The 21,778-nt window shown below is 41.8% G+C and overlaps 1 protein-coding gene across 9 annotated transcripts in view; it reads right to left on the bottom strand.

The window, feature by feature from the left end:
* The window catches only part of Map4k4 (mitogen-activated protein kinase kinase kinase kinase 4), a 150,703-nt gene that overhangs the window by 61,716 nt on the left and 67,209 nt on the right, over nucleotides 1-21,778 (bottom strand). For all 9 annotated transcript variants that reach the window (XM_059244036.1, XM_059244041.1, XM_059244038.1 and 6 more), the window contains exons 4-5: nucleotides 3,238-3,363; nucleotides 1,877-1,987 (exon numbers count right to left, since the gene is read on the bottom strand). In XM_059244036.1, coding sequence (XP_059100019.1) covers nucleotides 1,877-1,987; nucleotides 3,238-3,363 — 237 coding nt within the window. The remainder of the gene's footprint in view (nucleotides 1-1,876; nucleotides 1,988-3,237; nucleotides 3,364-21,778) is intronic.

Genomic DNA, 21,778 nt, shown 5'->3' on the forward strand with positions numbered 1-21,778 from the left:
GCAGCACACAGGAAGCCAAGGCAAGAGCCCACAAGTCTAAAGCTACGACACACAAGAAAGGTATGTCTACTTCTGAACAGAATGGTATCCGTCAAGCTCCTCGAATCTATACCTAAGCAGCTCTACGGTCCAGCCTTTGCTGCTGTACCCTGCCAATCACCACTGAGCGCGCACAGCAGCAGCAGCTCTTCCCCTTTAGGTTCTGTAATATCCATAAAAGGTAAGCATCTTTTAGGCCAGCCTGGTGTACAGAGCGAGACCCAGAACAGGCACCAAAACTACACAGAGAAACCCTGTCTCGAAACCCTCCCCCAAAAAAGAAAGAAAAGAAGCACCTGAAATCTTAATAAGGACAAGTCTGAGTGATTATAAAAGTATGGCTCTCCTACCATCAGACTCCCTACCTCACATTGGTTTGTGAAGGAAAATTTTTGGAAGGCTCCATAAAACATATGAGCAAAGAGAAATTAAAACATTTCTCTAGGAATTCTAGTTGGCAGTTTTTAAACTTGCAGTCTTCCATGAATCTTAAATATAAAAAGTAAATTTAGCTACAGTAAAAAAAAAAAAAAATGACTAACTCGTTACCAAACTTTAGTAGGGAAATAAGAAGTAAAATTTAAATGTAAGCTCAGAGTCTTTATTTTTAAATATGGAGGATAAATAATGCAGCCAATTAATTTAAGTATGCAATTTAGGGATGAAGGAAAAGAAAAACTGTGGTAGTGGAATGAAAGACATCCTTTAGCAACTCACATGCAGCTTTCAGATATGAAGCCCTGAAAACCCCGTGTGTTGTTAGGATGGCTTTTCCACTGAAAGAAATCATTTAGTGGCTAAAAAACAGCAATTCAGAAACTTGCTCTGAGCTCATTAGCCATCTTTGCCATTGGCTGTAAATAACATTAAGCATTAGGACTCTACTTCATAAATATTCCAAGAGATTCTAATAGCTAATGCCAAAGCCCACTGAAGATTTTGGAAACCAGCACTCAGTACTGTTAGTATTGATCTGTAGCCCCTCCCCACGCTGCCTACAGCACAACAGTTCAGGCTCATTTCTCATCTTCTTCACCTCCATCTCCTTTAAACGGCAAAGGGAAGGGGCAACTAGGTACTCTTATAATAACAACAAAGACAAACTCAGAGAAATACAGTTACCCTTGGGTATATCTGGAGACTGCTTCCAGAGTACCATAACCTCATCCATATAAAATATGAGCATGCAGTCAGGCAGTGATGATGCATACCTTTAATCCTAGCACTTAGGGGACAGAGGCAGGTGGATCTCCAGGCTCGAGGCCAGCATGGTCTACATAGCAAGTACCAGGATAGCCAGGGCTACATAGAGAAACCCTGTCTCAAAACCACCAAATTAAATATATATACACATATGTTTATATATGTATATGTATGTATATACATACATATGTGAGCATGCTGAAGTTCCTCCTATTACAATGGTGCAGTGTTTGCATATAAGTTACACATATTCTCTTCTTTAGGTCATGCTCATAATATTAGGATGGCATAGCTATTATACTGCATTATCTATGCAGTAACGACAAGAGGGAAGCTGTATATTCTGTACACAGCAACTTGTTTCAAGTGTTTTCCAACCACACAAGCCAAGCTCTCAGGTAGGAAGTGCTACATTCTTTTGTTTGTTTGTTTGTTTGTTTTTTTCCAAACAAAAAATTCACCCCTTTCAGAGGGGAACGTTTCAAACCATGATGTAGAATAAACTACTACTGAGGTACAGAGCATCCTTGGCTAGTGAAATAGGTAATTACCTCTCTATGTGGCATACACCCAGGATTCAGGCGAAGATGGAAGCATGAGGTCAGAATGCAACACTTCACTTTACTTTCCTTACCCTGAGGATTTCTCTGGAGATGTAAGCAATCCAGTCTTCTTTGAGTGTGTTCCCTTTGGTGTTCTTCACAAGGTCTGTGATGGACCCAGCTCCACAAAACTCCATAACAAGCTATAGGGCAGACAAGACAGATGGAAACAATCACACCCCAGACTGAGTACGCATCCAAGTCCGAACACACAGCCCTGTCACCTGCTTCCCTCAACACCTGGGCACATGCATGACCATGGTGGACGCATCCAAGTAAGAACAGGTTGCTTTCCAAAGAGTATATTCACACAGTCCAGGAGACTGAGCATGCACATGTCTGGGTGGCAATTTTCATGTGTTTCTTCCCTCCCTCCCTCTCGAAGAGCATTTTGCTGGTCATCACTACCAAACTACCAGAAATCAGTATTCCAGAAGTTCTTCCTTGAGATGTGCTGTTTTTCATACACTATGATCTTCAAATTATTTCATAATATTTCCTATTAACTGAGTTTAAATCAAAAGGGAAATGGTACTTTTAAGCAATTACATAGTTTTGAAAATACCTATCTGTAATAGCTAGACACAGTAACAACTATGCTTGTAAACTTCCTTTGTCAATTGCTGGTATTATTTTCCAAACTAATGGGTTCTTTCCAGAAAGTCCTTGCCTGTGCCTGTATCAGTGTTCCCTATGTTGTCCTCTAACAGTTCCACAGTTTTAGATCTTACACTAAGATCTCTGATCCATTTTCAATTGTTTTTGTACATCATGAGAGCTGGCAATCTAGCTCCAATCTTCTGAGTGACTTTCCCCAGAGTCATCTGGTTTGGAAGCTGCTCTCTAATGTATGCTTCTGACATCTTGTTACACATCAGTAGCTATGACTGTGCAGATTTGTTTCCTGGTCCTCAATTCCACCCTACTCTTCCTTTTACCTCTCTCATGTCGGTACCAAGCTGCTAATGTTTTCTACATTAGCCTTTTAAAAATCATTAGAAGAAGCTATCAATCTATCTTCTTGCCTTATAAATTCAAGACCTTCAGTTTAACTCATGCAGCTCGCATAGATGAGTCTCTCAGTCATCGTTTGAATATAACTTTTTGAAGGTTGAATGCACTGGAATTTTCTGTTCATAATAAACTACTATCATCAAAGTTACTAATGAATGGCTGACAACATCACACTTTCTTGAGCTTTCTATGAAACAGCTTCCTGTAAAATGGCCTCCATTCCCGGTCTCCTTGCCATAGTACAGATATAGGACAGGGAAGCTTAAGGATAACAAGCCCCTCTGGTTTTGTTTCCTTTCTCCATGGTCCCTGTGAAGTCCTTAATTCCCTTATTACATTAAGCACAAAGCACACCAAAGGCTTGCAAGCATCTACCTACCCAGAGTTGGTCATCATGTCCTGGAGGGCTCTTTTTAATGAAAGCACCATAGTATGTTGCAATATTCCTATGATGAGAATATTTCTTCAGCATATTTATCTCCAGTTTGATTTCTTCCTCTTCATCCTTAAGAAAAAAAGTAACAAAACATGTGGCTTCTGAATGATTTGCTTTCCTCCCACACAAGCAAAGAGACAGTGACAGGAGGAGCAGAAGCTCCCTCCATTCTCAGCTCACCCTTCTGAATGTGACCAAGAGAAATGAGAGACAGACAACAAGTGTGACAAACAGCAGGATGGACCAGGGCACAGTTCCAGCCTGATCCTCCACTACCTGTGACCTCAGGCTAGTTACTCTAGTTCTGGGAGGCAGTTTGCTCAAGGGAAACAACACCCCCCACATGTCCCACCCCCCAGCTCCCCCACCCTCATGTAAAAGGTAATTTGACTGATACTATTTCAATTAATCATTAGGAAAGGCTATTTCCTCCTCAGGAGACATTTATGAATGCACTTAAGAACAAGTTTGCAAGATATCAGACAGGTAATAACACATGGCTTCCAGGGGTGGTGTACTAGGTTGCACTCGGGGCCGACCTCCGTACACAGATTGTTTCAGACTAAGCTCTTCCTTGTGCCTGCTGCTATATTAGTAAGCTGAGCAGCAGGAGAAAAAGAGAGTCCTTGTGAAAAGATGGGAAGAGAGGGAAGAAGGAAACAGACAGACATACAGGCACAAAAACGTAAATCAGTTGTCCTGTGAGTGCTAAAAGGTGAGAAGTCACAGTCTCCACCTCTCTCCCACACACTCGGGGAAGAAAGTGCATCAATCAGCATGGCCATTTTATTCTGTTACCTGCTGCACATACTGACAAACCTCCTGTAAGAGGGCAGGTTAGGAGAGCTCTCTAAGCATCATCCAAATGAAGGAAAATTAGAATTAAAATTACAAAATCGTACGTGGAGTGTGTGGTGTGTGTGTGTTCGTGTGTGTGTGTGTGTGTGTGTGTGTGTGTGTGTGCGCGCGCGCGCGCGCGTGTGCAGGAATCAGCCTTGTGGTAAGAAAGCACGGTGTAAGTTCTTCAGGTAAAGTTCATGATCAAATCTCTCAAATTCCTTATGCACTCCAATGCTGGCACTTTCTTAGACTTCCGCACAAACACACCCACTCTACATTCACGTTCTTCCCTTCTCGTGGAATAATTTGAGTAATATACAGGTATGCATACATGCATGTCCAGTGAAGCACAGGAGAGTACCCACGAATGTGCATGTGTGTATATGTGTACAGGCACAAAGTCTGAAGACATCAATTGCTTTAGGCAAGCATCAATAGAAGCTTTCTTAAAGCCTTAAAGAAGGAAAATATTATACTCTATCACTACTATACTTTAAAAGATAACTATCATTAATTAGATATTAAAAATAAGATGAAAGAAAATAGAAGAAAAATATTAAATACAATTTCAGTTATACATTTTGCTTTAGAAACCAAACGCCTAAGAAGGCATGTAGTCATCTTAAAGCAGTGATTCTAAGGATGGCAGCTCTCCTCCTGGGTATCATTGCCAAAAAAAGATACGTTATATCAAAGACACAGATATTGGAATGTTGCAGAACATTCTGCAAATACAGAGATCTTGTAACTTCCACAGGAGACGACTGTCAACAAAGCAGCAGAGTGGTCAAATATAGGCTCTATGATGACTCTCCTCTGAGCCTTGTGCAGAGGAAAATCATACCAAATGTGTATCATTTCAACAAGGCATTCAAACATGGTCATGTTCAAAGCAGCAATGGAAACTGGGATAATAATTATGGTTATAGTAACTATCTTAATTCTACACAAAACTAGCATTTAATCTGGCTGATATAGAAAAAAAATTCTTCTACCTGAATTTTGTCTTCAAAGGAACTTTATATTAAAATAAAAAGGAGTAATAATTAACAAAAGCAGAAAGAAACAAGTCCCTAACAAAACTAAGAATTCTTGATTCATAGAAAGGTTTTAATTGTGTTCTTTATCTGTACATGCACCTCCTATGTACAGAATAATATACATGAGGTGTGAAGGTGGTTGGCAAGGAACACTTGCGGCCTGCTTACAAAGCCATCTAATGCCGCTCCTGGAAGAAGGGCCACAGCTAAACACATGCTCCAAAGAGCCAAATATCCCATTCCTCACATTAGCTGTAGCCAGGAGACCATAAGAGAAACTAAAGAGCTGATCTATTTTAATAAAAAATTAATAACCATATAGAAATTTGGAGTATTAAAAAAAAAGTACATAGCCAGGTGTGATGGGCACGCCTTAAATCCAAGCCCTTTGAGGCCAGCTCCTTCTACATACAGAGTTGCAGGCCACGGATACACAGTGAGAGCTTGTCTTTACAGAGAATACATGTACAAGACAAAAGACTACTTTAAAGGTAGGAAAAAGTGAAAACACTAACTTTGTTTTACAGTTCAATCGCCAACCCTCAGTTCACTGCTGTACGAGCTGTCCTGGTTTAGAGACATGGTTACCCATATATCCCCCACTCCCCACTTTCTTCACTCTCTATCTTGCTTGATTTTTCCCAGGGTCATTGTCCCATCCCACTAGACAGGAGATTCTACTTCCTGGATGAGAATAAACGCTACCCAAGAGTCTCCCATCAGCAGCTCCCCGAAGAGTCTGACTAGCTGCAATGCACTTTTTCCTTTGAGTAACAGAGAGCAATTCTTCTAGGATCTAGCTGTTCATCATGTTAAGAAGTCAAGAGCTTCCAAAGGTACTTAGTTCCATAACCCATTGATTAAAAAACAAACGCATATTCTGAAGTCTTTGAAGCTTAAATTCATTGCTGTCCACTGGTCTGAAAATGCTGAGTATGTATATTCATAAATATGATTGGCAGATTTTCATGGCATCGTTTCTGCTAATTCTAACATCTCTAGACAAAAACAGATTATTGTGTTCTGTAGCCATACTGCACCATGACAAGATTCACACCGTAACACCTCCAAAACCGGGCAGGGGGAGGCCTGGAATCCCAGCATCTGGGAGGCTGAGGCAGGAAGACTATGCAAGTTTATAGACTATCTAATGGGACTCATCTCAAAAAGAGAAACTGGGTTACAACTTAGAGTCAATGAAATACAAGACCTTAAGTGCAATCAAATTGAACAGTAGCCTTTCTATAGGACTGAAACATCATCTAGAGATACAGTGATCATATTCATTTACTTGCCAAAATATGTCCTAGGGGTCTTATGCCATAGTAGTCAAGCCATAAGCCATAAGAAACTCGACTACAAAGAACACCGAGAGGAAATCGTGGTCTCCTTTCCAAAGTACTGTTTTAGGATGATGTAATGTAACAGACACTCTGAAGACTACTTCTGCTGATTTGTGATTTTAAAATAGATGACTACTGCATATCTAATACAAAGACATTTGGCACCACTTACCGTCCTTTTCTGACTTATTATGAAGGCCTAGCCTTGGAGGGAAGAACATCAGATACACAGATTGGGACAATCACAGCTAGAACCCTAGGGCTAACACTTAGTATGCTACAGTCTACATTGTCTTTAGACTACACCTATAATGAACCAAAGTTTGAGTTCCAATTTCCTTTGACCATTAGTTTAAAGTAAGTTTGGGAGCTGGAGAGATGGCTCAGCAATTAAAAGCACTGGCTGCTCTTCCAGAGGACCCAAGTTCTATACCCAGCACCCACATGGAGGCTCACAACCATCTAGAACTCCATTTCCAGGGGATCCAATGCCCTCTTCTGGCCTCCATAGGGACCAGGTATACCTGTGGTCCACAGACATGTATGCAGGAGGAACACCCATATACATAAAATAAATACACATTTTCTAAAAGAGTAAGATTGGTAGTCTCAGGTCAACATTTAATAGACACACACATACCACCACCAAAGTAAACACCTTATTTAAGTAGAGGATAAAGCAGTAAATAGACTTGAGGATGACATTTAAACAAATAGCTGAACTGACAAAGCTATACACAGAAAGCTTATGTATCATCCCATGGGTCCAGCTGTGAGTCCAAATTACTGTGTCCTTCAAACTCCACTTTAGGGGTGCCAAGATGATCACAAATAGGAGGATCTGGAGGATGGGGTGGGAGCTTCTTGGAGCAAAAGGGAAGAGGGCTCTCTTCTGGTTTCCTCCAATGGTGAGGCAGCTGCTGACCCCCACTTAGTGAGTTAATGCAGCTGGTGCCAATTAGCATTTTGGCCTCTGACCAACAGGAGCAATTCTCACAGAAAAGGTCTTTGTCTGGAGCTGGGTTCCGACAGTGGAGGAGCTTTCAGTTGGCTCCCTGGCTATCAGAGGACTGGGGGCTGGGAGGAGCCAACATCTGCACAGCACTAATTTGCACAGGCAGCCATGGGCTGTAAATGAGGGAAACGAAAAGCACTGCCCACTTCACCATCTGAGCACACAGGGTGCACAGTCTTAGTTTGGCTTTTGTCTCTGAATGTCCCCTTTGGTGGCGTTCTGAAGGAAGTTTGTTTTGCAGTGCCGTAAGTATGCTAGGTGAGTGCTCTACCACTGAGCGACCATCTCCAGCCCTGTTGTGTTCCCTTCAAATGTTGCTTTGAGCCCTTCCTGTCCAAGTCCTCTCTCATTCCACTGATGGCAGGCAGTACTGTCTGATCAGAAACAGGCAGCCCTCGGAGATGCTAACTGGGATGCAAGAGGACTGAGAAATGCTCTCAGCTTACCATCTTTCCACCTGGCTTCTTCACAGAATTAAACATCAGTTATTGACAGCTGAACAACTAGAGGGGCAACCGAGGGTCTTTGTGAGGAGGAAGAAAAAGGCTGCTAGAGAGACAAATGGTCTCTCTGGGGGATTTCTGCACTGAGATGTACAACTGAGCGTGTTCCTGAAAGAAAATGCCTGCTTCTTAAGAACAGTTTACAGTCAACTGCTACTCGGCTCTTCCTTATGCCTGCAAACTGAAAGAAAATAAGATATTTCAACTTACAGAGTCCTGGGAGATCTGAATGTTACTCAACACATGCCAAGCAAGATAGCACAGAATCAATTAAGTTTAATTTGATTCAAACATAAAAAGTTACAAATTTTAAATTCACCATTCAACAATATGTAAATGAAGACAATTTTACAGATTCTAGAAGAGGGCACATTTTAGAACAAAATTTAAGATTATGGGATCAGGTCACAAGAATGACAGTCTTCAAAATTAACATCCTCATCCACATCACTCAGTACTACAGTAAAAACTCATCACGAAAATTAATATAACCAAAGTGAAAAATCATGTATGCACAAAAGGTTGCTCAAGATCTAGAAGAAAAACTCTTGAACATATCCTGTATTAATATTAAAGTCACACTCCTGTTATGTAACTGAACAATCAGTGTACTTGTTTTGATAATGGCCTTGTCCTTGAAGCTCTTCTCTGTCTAATGGCACATCTAGTCAGAACAGCCCTCAGCGTCTTCTATATCTTTCTCTACCTGAGTTCGTCTCTTGATGAGTATTTCCATCAGACCTCAATAGTCACCTATTGTCGCATGTGATTAAAAACAAACAAGTCCCACCATGAAAGAATGAAACAGACTTGAGATCGCAACTAAAAGACGAACACAGGGAGCAGAACCCTTTCCATGAAGGAGACCAAGAAATCACAGAAGCCCAACGCACAACTCCATGACAAAGCCCCACCAAAAGGCACAGCACAGGATGACTTTCATCAAGTCCACTAACACACTATTTTTCTAGGTTCCTGAACTACTGGACTGGACAAAGTGTCATGTCTACACACAGATATCATGGTCAGTCCCAATCTATAAGGCAAGATACCATAGGTGTAAGTGTTTTGAATAATAAAACCTCAAGTAGTCCAAATTTATTTCCAAAACCAAATTGTGATTACACTTCAACATTTTAAAGGCCCAAACTTTTAAATTATAAGAACAACAACAACAAAAAAGGAATCCAAAATCTAAAACACCCAAAGCTAGCAAAGCAGTCATGACCTTGGCAATGAAACGTGACCATCCACAGTGTAAATGTGCACTTGTTTAGACAGCTACAGCAGGTCAAATAGTGCGCAGAGGAAAAGCAGGGAGAGGAGAAGATTCTACTACAGACTATCTCTAGGCGAGTTTCTTCTGTAATCTTCTGATTTCCTACATGGCCATGCAATATTTAACTAACTCTGAAAATAAATAAATAATGGTTTATGGGACAGGAATCAGCCCCATGAGAACTTTCTGTCAGTTCTTAAGGTCTGCCTCCATGTTTGTCTCCCATCCTCTGCCTCCCATCCCTAATGTTGGAGGGTTACTGCCAAACCTGAAGAACCACACAGCCTAGTTGGGACTTGGCCAGAGGCATTCCAAGGCCTCAGGCTTGTGCCTTCTTGTCTGCTGTGACTACCTATCCAGACAGTGACCTAAGACCAGCGGTTTCCAAAAGTCAGTCATTCCCAGTAGGAAGCAAGGACAAGGCTCACCGTCCTGTCTTCACTTCTCTGACTGCCAGAGGCTCCCTTACAGGGACATAGCTTCAGGCCATCCAGACACTGGTCCATGCCAGTGGCAAATTACACGAAGTTCCCCATACTACATACTACAAGAAAGAAAAGAATACTGTGTACACTGAACAGTGTTGCTTAAACCTTACAAACAGATCCAAGTGAGGATTGGTAAGGAGTAGCTGCAAGGGAATGATGGGCAGCACCTGTGTGTGCATCTGGCACTGGCCAGCCTGTGACCTCAGGTCTCAGGAGCTCCGGCTTGCTGATTTGGCATGCTCAGATAAAGGCTATGCTCTGAGAAGTATCTTCAACTAGAAAGAATGAAGGGACTTCTGCTCCTGGAGGAGATAAAGTATCAGGGGCCAAAATATTTGCCCTCCTACTTAAACAACTAAAATTAGACAAATCCTGAAGAGGTTAAGGTACCAGGCAATGATGGGCAGTTTAGACCAACCAAGAACAGGAGACTCGAAAGGGCAAGAGGAGCCTACGAGCTCAGGGGGGTAGAGCAGAGAGTCTGGAGAATCCGCAGCAACCCCATGAATAGATGTCCAGAGCAGAGAGAACTGCATAGCAAGAAAGGCGTAGGACAGGGAGCCCTTCTGGTGTTGCAGTAGAGCACCACCATCAAGAAATCACTTGGAGTAAAAGGAAGAATCTAGTCTTTCAAAGGCATCTGTGAACAGAAACCACCAGCCCTTGCAGAAAAGGAATAGGGCAAACTGCTATAAACCCAACTGGAAAACATCATCTCACAGGACTTTGGAGGCCAGAGTCCCAACAGCGAGCGAAATTAGTCCTCGACTAGATACTGATCCAAGCCCCAGTGCATGGTAGTTAACTGGACATCCCCCACCGCCCAAAGTCAAGAATACAAAAGTATGAAATATTATGAACCCAAGAAGGTAAAATTCATGGAGCCTGGCTCTAACCAGAGATTGCCAGGTAAAGAAATTAGAGCACACAACCACCTGGGAAAAGGGATAAACAACAACAATCTGTTGGCGGTACTATCATGCTTGTTAGGAACATGCTCCTGAAATAGCTTGAGATCCACTCGGTTTGATACAGTGCACTACATTAAAACAACTTGATGTACTTATGTTTCACTTCCTCCAGAGGATGACAAAGAAAACCCCACATATCATGTCTCCACTTACCTAGCACTGAGAGAGTAGAACCAGGACTTGGGTTTATCGGGCCACAGTCTCACTATGCAGAACAGGCTGTCCTGAAACTCACAATCTTGCTGGCCTTAACTTCTCCTGGGATCAGACGCATGAAGCATCAGGGACTAATCACAATTTTTAAAAAATGTATCACACTCCTTAAAATTAATGTGCCAAGTCACAGCACTTCTGATTGAATAATTTTTGTTGAGTATCAATTGCTAACATAAGACTGAATGAAATGTACAGATACCACGAAAACTATAAATAGCTCATATTGAAGCAATAATATATAATGACTTCCTAATTCTGACTTTTAAAGTATTAGTAAACAATCAAAGATTTTTGAATAAATTTTATTTTTTAATTAAAATGTAATTACATCATTTCTTCCTTCTCTTTCCTACCTAAGATCCCTCCCACATACTTCATCCCCCACTTTGCTTCCTTTCAAAATCATGGCCTCTTTTTGTCACATATACACACATGTGCACACCTTCGCATAAATATACAAATACATGGTCTTATCCTTTACGAAACCTTCTTTGCTAAATATTATCCATTACAATGATGATGTTTTTGCTTTAAAAATAACATGAGCCAATTCCTTATACTCAGTTTCTTTACATTCAAGATAAGGGATCCATTCCTAGCAAGTGAGGCCACCCAGAATGGTAAATAATAAACTAGGTTAGCATGAAATATCTTTACAGTGTTTTTAGCACACAGCAAATATGTGCTGTGGTTTTAAGAAAATAAACTACAATTATCTTTGGCTTTATAAAGTATTTCTACAGCAGCCGTTAACATAAAAAGCAAGCCCTGGTAAACATAGACACAAATCCCCAGCATTGCCTTCCTGCTAGCAGCAGTGGGCAGACAGAGTAAGGATGTCACAGGCCAAATCAGCCAATGCCAGTGTAACCTGCTTTCTTCCCAACGGCCAGTTAGGCTAAATCTCTTGCTAACAATGAGTAACAAATTTGAGTCCTAACTAGACAGGCTGTTACCTCTATTCATACAATGACACAAAAAACCTGCAGGTGTTCCTTCTTAGAAAAACAGGAAGGATGACTATAATCCAGAGATACCAAAACAACTGGTAAGGAAAGATAACTAATTCTATTCATCCACTGTTGATGCTTGTCCTGCTAGGCAGTGTTACATGGGGAGCACCGCCACCATGAACTCTCCGCTGCCACTCCCTTAAATGCAGCCTAGGGTTTGTTCTGAACACACTTCACACCCCGGTTGATGCTGAGCAAGCACTGTGTGTATCTTATCAGAGAATAGCTGCTCTTCCAAATGTGCTTTTAAAAGATATATAAGACAACTGTTTAAGATGTGAGATTTTGTGGATAGAACAATGAACTTTTACAGGATTAGCATGATCCAGTTCAAATGGGCAGACAAAATAAAACTTCTCAAGTTTTGAAAACAGGTTGGTGTTACCTTGAACCTACTACTTTAACTAACTCATGACCTAACCCAGCACTGCAAGAAAGCTGCATACCAATTATTTAAAGTAGAAGAAAAACAGACTTCCAATTCAGATGACTAGAAAGGTAAGTGACTATGAATCATAACACAGAACTGGGGGCAGCCTACTGCATGCCTATTTCAGTTTGCTCTAAACGCAGCTCACTAACTTGAGATTAGGTTCTTTAGTCCTTCTTTCTCCCTCTAGTCTAGAGTCGCGGGGACAGTGCAAGTAAGGAGACAGACAGGAGGCAGTGGAACTCTCTGCAAGAGAGGTCTAGAAGAGTCTCAGAACACTACAGCTGCTCTCCATCTGCCAGCAGACGAGTGATGCCACTCCCTAATAACAACACAGCCATCTCTCCCCAGGGACCTTCTCTTGGCACTCTGCATGATCATAAAGCAAAACACACGGTAAGAGTTTGTCTGGAGTCTCCTGAGGTTGGCCAAGTCAGAGCAATTGTTTTAAAACTGGAATTCTCACAGGAGACAAGAAACAGAAAACACTTGTCAGAAAGAGGACCACCTACAATCCCATGCCTACATTCAAAGCAGTGGGGTGGCAGAGCTGGATTTCTGCATCAAAGGAAAATTATGTCCATCACCATCATTCATACATACATATATACACACAGGGAGGGAGGGGGGAGAGTGGGAGGGGACTGACTTTCAAATGACATTTCCTCCTCAACAGTACATATTGGTTTATAGAGACTAAAATTTAAGCCAATTAGTTATATGCCCAAATGAATATCCCCAGTGAAGACTCTGAAAGACCATTACCAACTTAAATTCATAAGGATAAAGGGTATTGTCACACTGAAATCTGCCTAGTTCTTCCTCCTCCAACTAGCAATAAACGTGAAATATAGGAAGAAAGATCAGATCATGCCACTTTCCTTGTCAGGCTTTTAAGAGCATTCTCCTGCCCACTGACACAGCGTTTTCAATCTCCATGTTCACAGCAGAGACTGAACTGGAACAAGAGAAAGGCACAGGGCAGGGATGGACACTACTGAAACAAACCACAATGGACCAACACCCACACTCTGCAGCACAGGGACAGCAAGGGCCACGAGCTGCCTGGGGAGAAGAAGACAGTCTAAGACATGTCTGAGCAAATCTCACAGCATCAAGTCATCCAGAGCAGGGCTCACAGCATCGAGAATGATGCAAGACGGGCGGGGATGGACACACACACACACACACACACACACACACACACACACACCCCTACCTACAGGTCAGAACAATTACACTCACGCTCAGGCCTACACTAACGAACCTATCAATAAGATAAACCAAACCTGTAAGGAACGGAGGCTGCACACTGTGCACATTCAACAGCTGATCTTTCCATGGAATACTACACTTTGGGCTAAAATATGGCACCAAAGAACTGTGGCTTCTGTTTGCAGTTTTGCTGACTAAAATTAGACACAGGATGGGGAAAAGCAGCAGCTGACCACTCTAAGGCTTATAACCTTTACCAAAAACAAAACAAAACACCACCAACAAAACAACCTGAGCCTGAGGAGACAGCTCAGTCAGGAAAGTGACCTCACTTAAGATTAACATCCTTGAGTTCTTGGAGAAACAGACCGTGAGATCTTGAGATAATAAGAAACGAACTCTTGAGGCCCTTGCTCTTTTCAATGGTATTTGAATTTTTTGGCTATCATAAAATTGTCAAGGCAGCAGGAAAAAATACCGGAAGCAGTCAGAAACTAAGCAACCGAGGAGCAGTCTACAGAAGGGGAAACCCATTCTCTACCTCTAGATGAGCACGTGACAATAAGACTGACAATTCACTGTGTACACACAGACCCTGAAGGAGCTGGGGAGAGGAAAGAATATGATTGAAATCTACTTCATGAAAAATTAAGTATTGTTAAAATCTGTTGGTGCGCTCCCCACTGTTTCTCCTCTCCCTAAACAACCTAATAGAAACTACACCCTCCTTCAGTTCTAGGGTAAAGGGAGTCCAGAGCGTTGGTAGAGAGTGGAGCTCAGCAGGCACTGTCAGGGGAAACAGCTACAAAGACAACATCCACCTTGTCTGTAGCAATACCTCCACTCATTCTCAAAAGAAATGGTCACTAAGTGGTCTCCCGGGAAAATGATTCACCCCCAGCAAGTACAGCATCTTTCTGACCGCTCCTACCCTCACTGCTGCTCTCTGAGGCAGAACAGATGTCACAGCACCAACAGCAACAGTTAGAGCATCTGTCTCTGCAGGCTCCGTGAGAGCACTGGAGATGGGCGCAGGGGGCAGTGAACAGTGAGGTGGGATGGGGTGAGAACGCAGGCTGGCTTGGAGTTCTGTCCGGCTCTAGCTCCCTCTGCTGCTACCTTGATTCCTCCCCAACCTCCAGGAGGGACGAGGCAAGCTGCCAGCTCACAGATCAGTAGAGAAGCTGCCCAGCCTTTCAGAAAGATATGGAGGAGACATGAAGTGTGGCTCAGAAGGAAGACCAAAGGGCACTGTGTGGAACTGTTGCTGAAGAATCGGACTAACAGTGCTGCTTATACTGTCAGCCCCAAACTAAAGCTCAGGGCCGGAGTCCAGCAAGCTCTGCTGGTGGATGAAAATGCCCAGGTGTCTTTGGAAGAAGTGTGTCTATCCTACATGCGTGCATCAGGCCAGGGCACCAGAGGTCTGTGCCTAGACTCATCCAAATTTCACTGATCATCTCCCCACACCCATGCCGATTTGGCTTTGTAGCCTCAAGCTCTACAATAACATAGTAGGAACAGAGAACAGAACAATAGAAGAACAGAAGACAGATATTTTTTTTTAAAAAAAATTAGTTGTACAAAATATATTGAGCAATTTATTAATTTTACTTAGAAAAATAAAATAAACTTGAACTAAAATATGTAGGCATCCAACCTGAATGTGAAATGTTCATTAACAATTACAAGGCACACCCTGTCAGAAAGTTTTTTTTAAGAAAGAATAATTGTTTCTACAGCATAATTAACCATTCTAATTCATCACAGAACCAAATATGCATTAAGAACACCAGATGGCCTTAAAGTATCTTCAGCAAAGTGGTGTTTTAGGGGCTGGGAAGACAGTTCAGTGGTTAAGAGTGCCAGTTCTTTTTTCAGAGGACCTGGGTTTAATTCCCAGCACTCACATGGCAGCTCACAACCATCTGTAACTCCAGCTCCAGGGGATCCAGAGCCCTCTTCTGGCCTCCGTTGGCACCACATGCATGTGGTGAAGACATATGTTCATGCAAAATACTCACACACAACATACAATGATAAAATGACATTTAAAATGGCATTTTAACATATTTAAAGAGAACGATGAAGCAAGGAATCACAGCTTATCAAGTAAAAATCACTAAATTAGGCACTTTAACCCTGATAAAAAAAACCTACAATGTGGGGATTATTTTTCCATCCTATGTACAAGCAAACTGAAGTTTCATCTTGTTTAATCCTGAGCAATATTCTAAGAAATGATGTAAGACTGACTATCTCCAGGAAAAAGCAAAGACATAGCTATAAAATATTGAGGCCAACTTCTATGAGGCTCACAACCATAAGTTCGACTTGGACGGTACTTATGTGCTTCAAATTTATGTCTATAGGTAAAAGGCTAAAGCACTTTTTATTAGTTCAGTAACGAAGTCTTTGTCTTCTAAACAAAGCCCAGCTTACTCTATTTGGGGCAATCCCCCTGCCTCCAAAGTGCTGGGATTACAGACATGGTCAGTCTAATAATTTATTTTCTTGGGACATGAAATCTAAGCGTGAAGGTATAAAAAAACATATCATGCTACTGTTTATGATAGTTAGCATTTCTGGGTTTTTGGGGTGTGTGTGTGTATGTTTTGCTTTGTTTTTATTTTTTTCGAGATAGTTTCTCTTTGTAGTCCTGGCACTCACTCTGTAGACCAGGCTGGCCTTGAATTCAGGAGATACACCTGCCTCTGCCTAACCTGTGCTAAGATTAAAGGCCTGCGACACCATATCTGGTGATTGTTAGAATTTCTAATTAATTACAATATCTACAATTCTAAAAAGGATATGAAAATGAGATTAATCTTCTTGGCCAAAGAGATGAATATTGTATACAAGTTGTGGTCTGAATGTGAAATGTCTTTCACAGACTCATGTGTTTAAAAACTTGGCCCAAGTAGGTAGGCGCTATTTCAGAAGATTATGGAACCTTTATGAGGCAGAGCCTTGCTGGAGAAAGTAGATAAAAGGGTGTGAACCTTGAGGTTTAACCCAGTTTCATTTCCTGTTCAAATTCTGCTTCCTAAGTGCAGATGCAATGCACCCTGCCCAGCCTCCCACTCCTGACACTGCCCTTCCTCACCATTAATAAAATGTACTCCTCCAATTGTGAGCTGGAGTAGGCCTTTCCCCTTCCTTCACAACATGAAAGGTAGCCAATAGGAGAAATCAGTGCTGAGAAGTCAAGTCATCGCTGTGGCAAATCTGACTTCGTATGACAAAGTGTAAGACAAATCCATAGGCTTTGGGAATGGGTTTCCCAGGAAGAGTGTGAAAAGTTCCCTGTGCAGGCTAATAATGTTATCAACAGTGCTTGCTGGGGCATTCTGGTCAGAATATGGAAGACTAGAATGCACAGAGAAATGTGACAGTGGTATCCTAACTCTTCACCCTTCAGGGAAAGAAGGACTCTTGGGAAGTCAGCTAGAAGCCATCAAGGCTGCACACCTTCACAATGTCTGGCTGCATTCTGTTCATATCCCAAGAAACTGAACAAGGCTGAATTTAAAAGTAATGGGCTAACATGTTTGGCAGAGAGGATTTCAAAGCAGGATAGCATTCGGGCTGTAGCACGGTTATTACTACTTTCACTCAGGGGGAAAAAAAATCACCAAATGGACAGGATACAAAGAACGGACAGTTTGTTGAGAGAAAGGGCTGGAACAATTTTAACTTTGCAGCCAAGGCTCTTCCTGAAAAAAGACTAAGATTGCTCAGTCCCCTGCTCTGTACTAGAACAATAGGAAGGGTATCTTAAGGGCAAGACCCCATCAAAGTCTTCGTTTGCTGTGGAGTAATCGTTTGGTACACTGTAAAGATTTGTACTCAGAATTGGTTTAATAAAAAGTTTAGTGGCCGGTAGCCAGGCAAGAAATATAGGCAGGACAATCAAATTAAGGATGCTGGGATGAAGAAGGGTGGAGTCAGCAGAGGTTAATAAGAAAAAGCTGGAGGCAGAGAATGGAGCCAGCCCACGAGTGTGGGCTATAGGCAGCAAAGGCAGAAGGACTACTTAAGCCCTTTGGAGATGACTCCCTCTCCAGCCCCAGATGCCTGACATGGAGCTGCAGGATTTGGTTTTGTCCTGCTGGGTTTCAGCCTTGCTTTGGTCTGGTAGTTTCTTCATATGCCCCAATTCCTTTCTTTTGAAAAGGGAATATTTATTTTGTGGCATTATATTTTGAAGGATGTAATTTTTTTGTAATTCTGTGTGAGCTCACAGTTAAGCAATCATCTCAGAAAACACTCTGGACTTTTGAAATGTTGGCAGTGTTAAGACTGAGGACTCTGAAGTTGGAATGAATGCATTTTGCATTATGTCATGGCCATGAGTCTATGAGGAACAGGAATAGAACACTGTGGATTGAATGTGAAATATCCACCATAGACTGATGTGTTGCAAATCCTGGCCCCCAGCTGGTAGTGGTGTTTAGGAAGGTCGTGGAACCTTTAAGAAGTAGAGCCTTGCTAGAAGAGATGGGCCACTGGGATTGGGCTTGAGTTTATATAGCCAACTTCACTTTCTGTTCATTTGCTCCTTCCTGACTACTCCTACTCCTGCCCCAAGCCATGCACGCCATGATCCCCTTGCACTCTAACTCAGAATAACCTTCCTTCTTTTAATTGCTTATAGTCAATTATTTTGTCATAGCAATGAGGAAAAATAGCTAATGAATCACCAAAAAGCAAACACTATTTAATGTGTCATAGGTAGAATCTTAATACTCAAAACAAGATTGGAACCCTATTCTGGTAATGGCCATGGGGCTTTGCAAGAAAAACCATTTCTCTAAATTTCGACTGTTCATCCACAAAGTAAAGACTTTTCAACTGGAAATACAGAAAACGTCTAACACCCAGTCTTTCCTCTGGGGAGTACAGTTAATCTCAACTGCCAACCTGAACACTACAGCATCCTGGAAGGCAAACCTGCAGGGGACTATCTTGACTAGGCTAATGAAGTTGAGATGACCTGGCCACCGTGGACAGCACCATTCCCTGTGCCGGATCCCAAATTACACAGAGGAGAAAGTGAGTGCGACAATGCACTGCTCCTTGTTTCCCGACAGCAGACGTGTGTGACCAGCCACTCGGAGCTGTTCCGATTTCTCTGCCACGGTGGACTATATTAAGAACTATGAGTCAAAATACACCTTTCCTTCCTTAAATTGGTATTCTATCACAGCAACAACTAAGACAGTGACAACAACAGCAGAAACTTCATTTTTTGCCAAGTCCCAAGTTAAAATGAGTTAGCCCCCAACATGAAACACATTCTCTTCCCACAAAAAAAAAAAAGCCTAAGCCTTCAAAAAAAAAATTGCAATCATTACCAATTTAGTCATTTTAAAATACCTCAACACACCAAGTGAAGTGGTGTATTGTTATAATATGAGCTATTCAGAATACTGAGGCAGGAGGATTGCTGGAGCCCAAGAATTTGAGACCAACATGGGCAATATTGTAAACTCCCATCTCAAAATATTCTATGTGTGTGTCTGTCTCTCTCACACATTCTCACACACACACACACACACACACACAGAGAGAGAGAGAGAGAGAGAGAGAGAGGGGGGGGGGGGCGCACCAACCACATTAATACTTTAACAGATAGGTATGATTCTAATAACTATTTTCAAAAACAACACATAGACAAAACGTTAACTGTCAAATCTAACTAAATGATACATACTGTCCCCTCTTTCTGCAAGTATGATACTTGAAGTTGGTGCTAAAGACAGTTTTGCTCAATTTATGGACCCCAAGTTAGTAACTACTGATCTAGCTAATTCACCTTTAAATTAACAAAACCTTATATAATATTAACTGAAAGCAAATGGGTAAAAGTCAAATCTACACAAATAATATAAATGTAAGTTTAATATTAAGACACAAAAAGTAAAATGAAACTGTCAAGAATTGAAACTACAAGGGCTGGGGATAAGCTCAATGGTCAACAAGCCCTGGAGAAAAGAACAGTATTCCTCCAAACACTACAACCCCCAGATGGGTGAGTGTCCAGCTGATTTCCTATGGCCTGCCTTGGTACTAAGGTACGCAGTAGAAGTAGTGTAACTGTCTAGCCGACCCCAGTAGATTCAAAACTAAGTCCCAGGGAATTCTTCCCCTTATACAAACAACTGCCTTTCATGCTTCCTGTATACACTTCAGTTGTGAAGCTGTGCTACATATACATATAGCTTTACAAGATATTATTTATCACTGGGGAAAACTGAGGGAAAGGTGCATGGGACATCTCTACACATTTTCCTGCAAATCCCTACCAACCTAAAATTATTGTAAAAACAAAGACATGTGCACATTAATAATCTACTGTGCTAGTATTGTGTAGTTAAAAAAATCTGAAAGATGCTCTTTAGACCCTCCCCAAAACCAACCAGATGAAATACTTAAGTTTCCTTCGGAAGAGTCCTTATGTACCCAATTCTTAATTGTGTTGAGGTTTAAAAGAAATCCGAAGAGATATATACATTGACAAAGAAATGTCTCTCTTCCCTACAGAGTCCCATGTCAAAGCACCCCCGAGCAGAAGATGAATTCTTGGTTGGTTATGTCCAGGTTCTTCACATAACCAACTCAACTGGGTGAAGCAGGCCCACATTTCCCCACTCACTGCAGCTGGCGCTGGAGCTAGATTCATTCAGGCTGCCAATAGTTAAGTGAGGGGCGAGAACCATGCATGCCTTGGTCTCCTCACCCATACTATTCTTCCCTTCTGAGCCTGCTAACAACCACTTGGTTTCTTCTAACAAGTCATGAGTCTGTGATTTTTCTTCCTCCAGGAACTGGCTTTTCCACCTTTTCCACCCCGAGATGAAACAGAATGGAAACCAAACAGAACCTTGCTCTCACAAAGAGAAAGCTCTCCGATGACCCCTCCTGCTGGAGGTGAAGTCTGCTACAAAATCTCTCCTACGTACCACCCAGGTCCCAGCCAGGATAAGGCCTACAAATTCATAGGCAAAACTCAGCTCTTGATGTTCGGGGCAGGTAAGGACATGTTTTCCATGCTGCCAGCTGACCATGGTCCCATATCCACAATCAGCACTTACTCTAGATCTTTCTGAGCTGCAGGCTGTAACAGAGGTCATTACAAGAAAAGAATATGTAAGAAATATTACTGAGGAGCTAATACACTCAATGGTTGGTTGAAGGTTGGCTCTTTTTAAGGCTCACCATCTGGTTTTCACTCTACTGGAATACACGAGCTCTGCATTAATTATTTTTAAAGGAGCCCTGAAAATACTTGTGTTATGCATCTGTCCATTGTTGCCAGGCAAGAAAATACCTTTTGTATACAACTCAAGTGTACACTTGGTGTGTAGGTCAGTGACACACCACTTATTTAGCAAGGATACACAAGGCCCTCACTAATCCCCAGCATAGAAAATAAACATAATAATAATAATAATAATAATAATAATAATAATAATACAAAAGCATCTAGTACATGTATAAGTGTGCATGTTCTTCAGATGTTCTCATAGATATATGATTGCAAAAGAAATATTGCTGTGGGATGTCTTCTGTATGCTGTGAAAATGTGCTGCTCTGATTGGTTGATAAATAAAGCCATTTGGCCTATGGTAAAGCAGCTTAGAGGCAAGCGGGAAATCCAAAAGAGAGACAGGAAGAAGAAAGGCAAAGAGGGGAGACTCCATTCTGCTGTCCAGGGAGCAGCATGTAATGGCATGCAGGTAAAGCCATGGAACACGTGGTGACATACAGGTTAATAGAAATGGGTTAATTTAAGATATAAGAGCTAGCTAGCAAAAACAATGAGCCATAGGCTATGGCCATGCAATTCTTAATTGATATAAGCCTCTGTGTGTTTACTTGGGCCTGAGCGGCTGTGGGACCGAGCAGCTGTGGGACTAGGCAGAACACAGGAAAACTTCCAGCTACAAAATACATCAAAGCACACAGTGGCTACTGTAAAAAGGTATAAGGATGTAACTTTTCCTTATATTCTCCTATATATTACAGTTTCTATCTCTGGTGACCATGTATTGCACATTTATCAGACCCAGCCTTAGATAAGGAGGTCCTCCACTTAAAATCCATCTGAGGTGTGAAGGTAACATAC

The sequence above is a fragment of the Peromyscus eremicus genome, chromosome 16_21 (assembly GCF_949786415.1).
Source record: "Peromyscus eremicus chromosome 16_21, PerEre_H2_v1, whole genome shotgun sequence".
NCBI lineage: Eukaryota > Metazoa > Chordata > Mammalia > Rodentia > Cricetidae > Peromyscus > Peromyscus eremicus.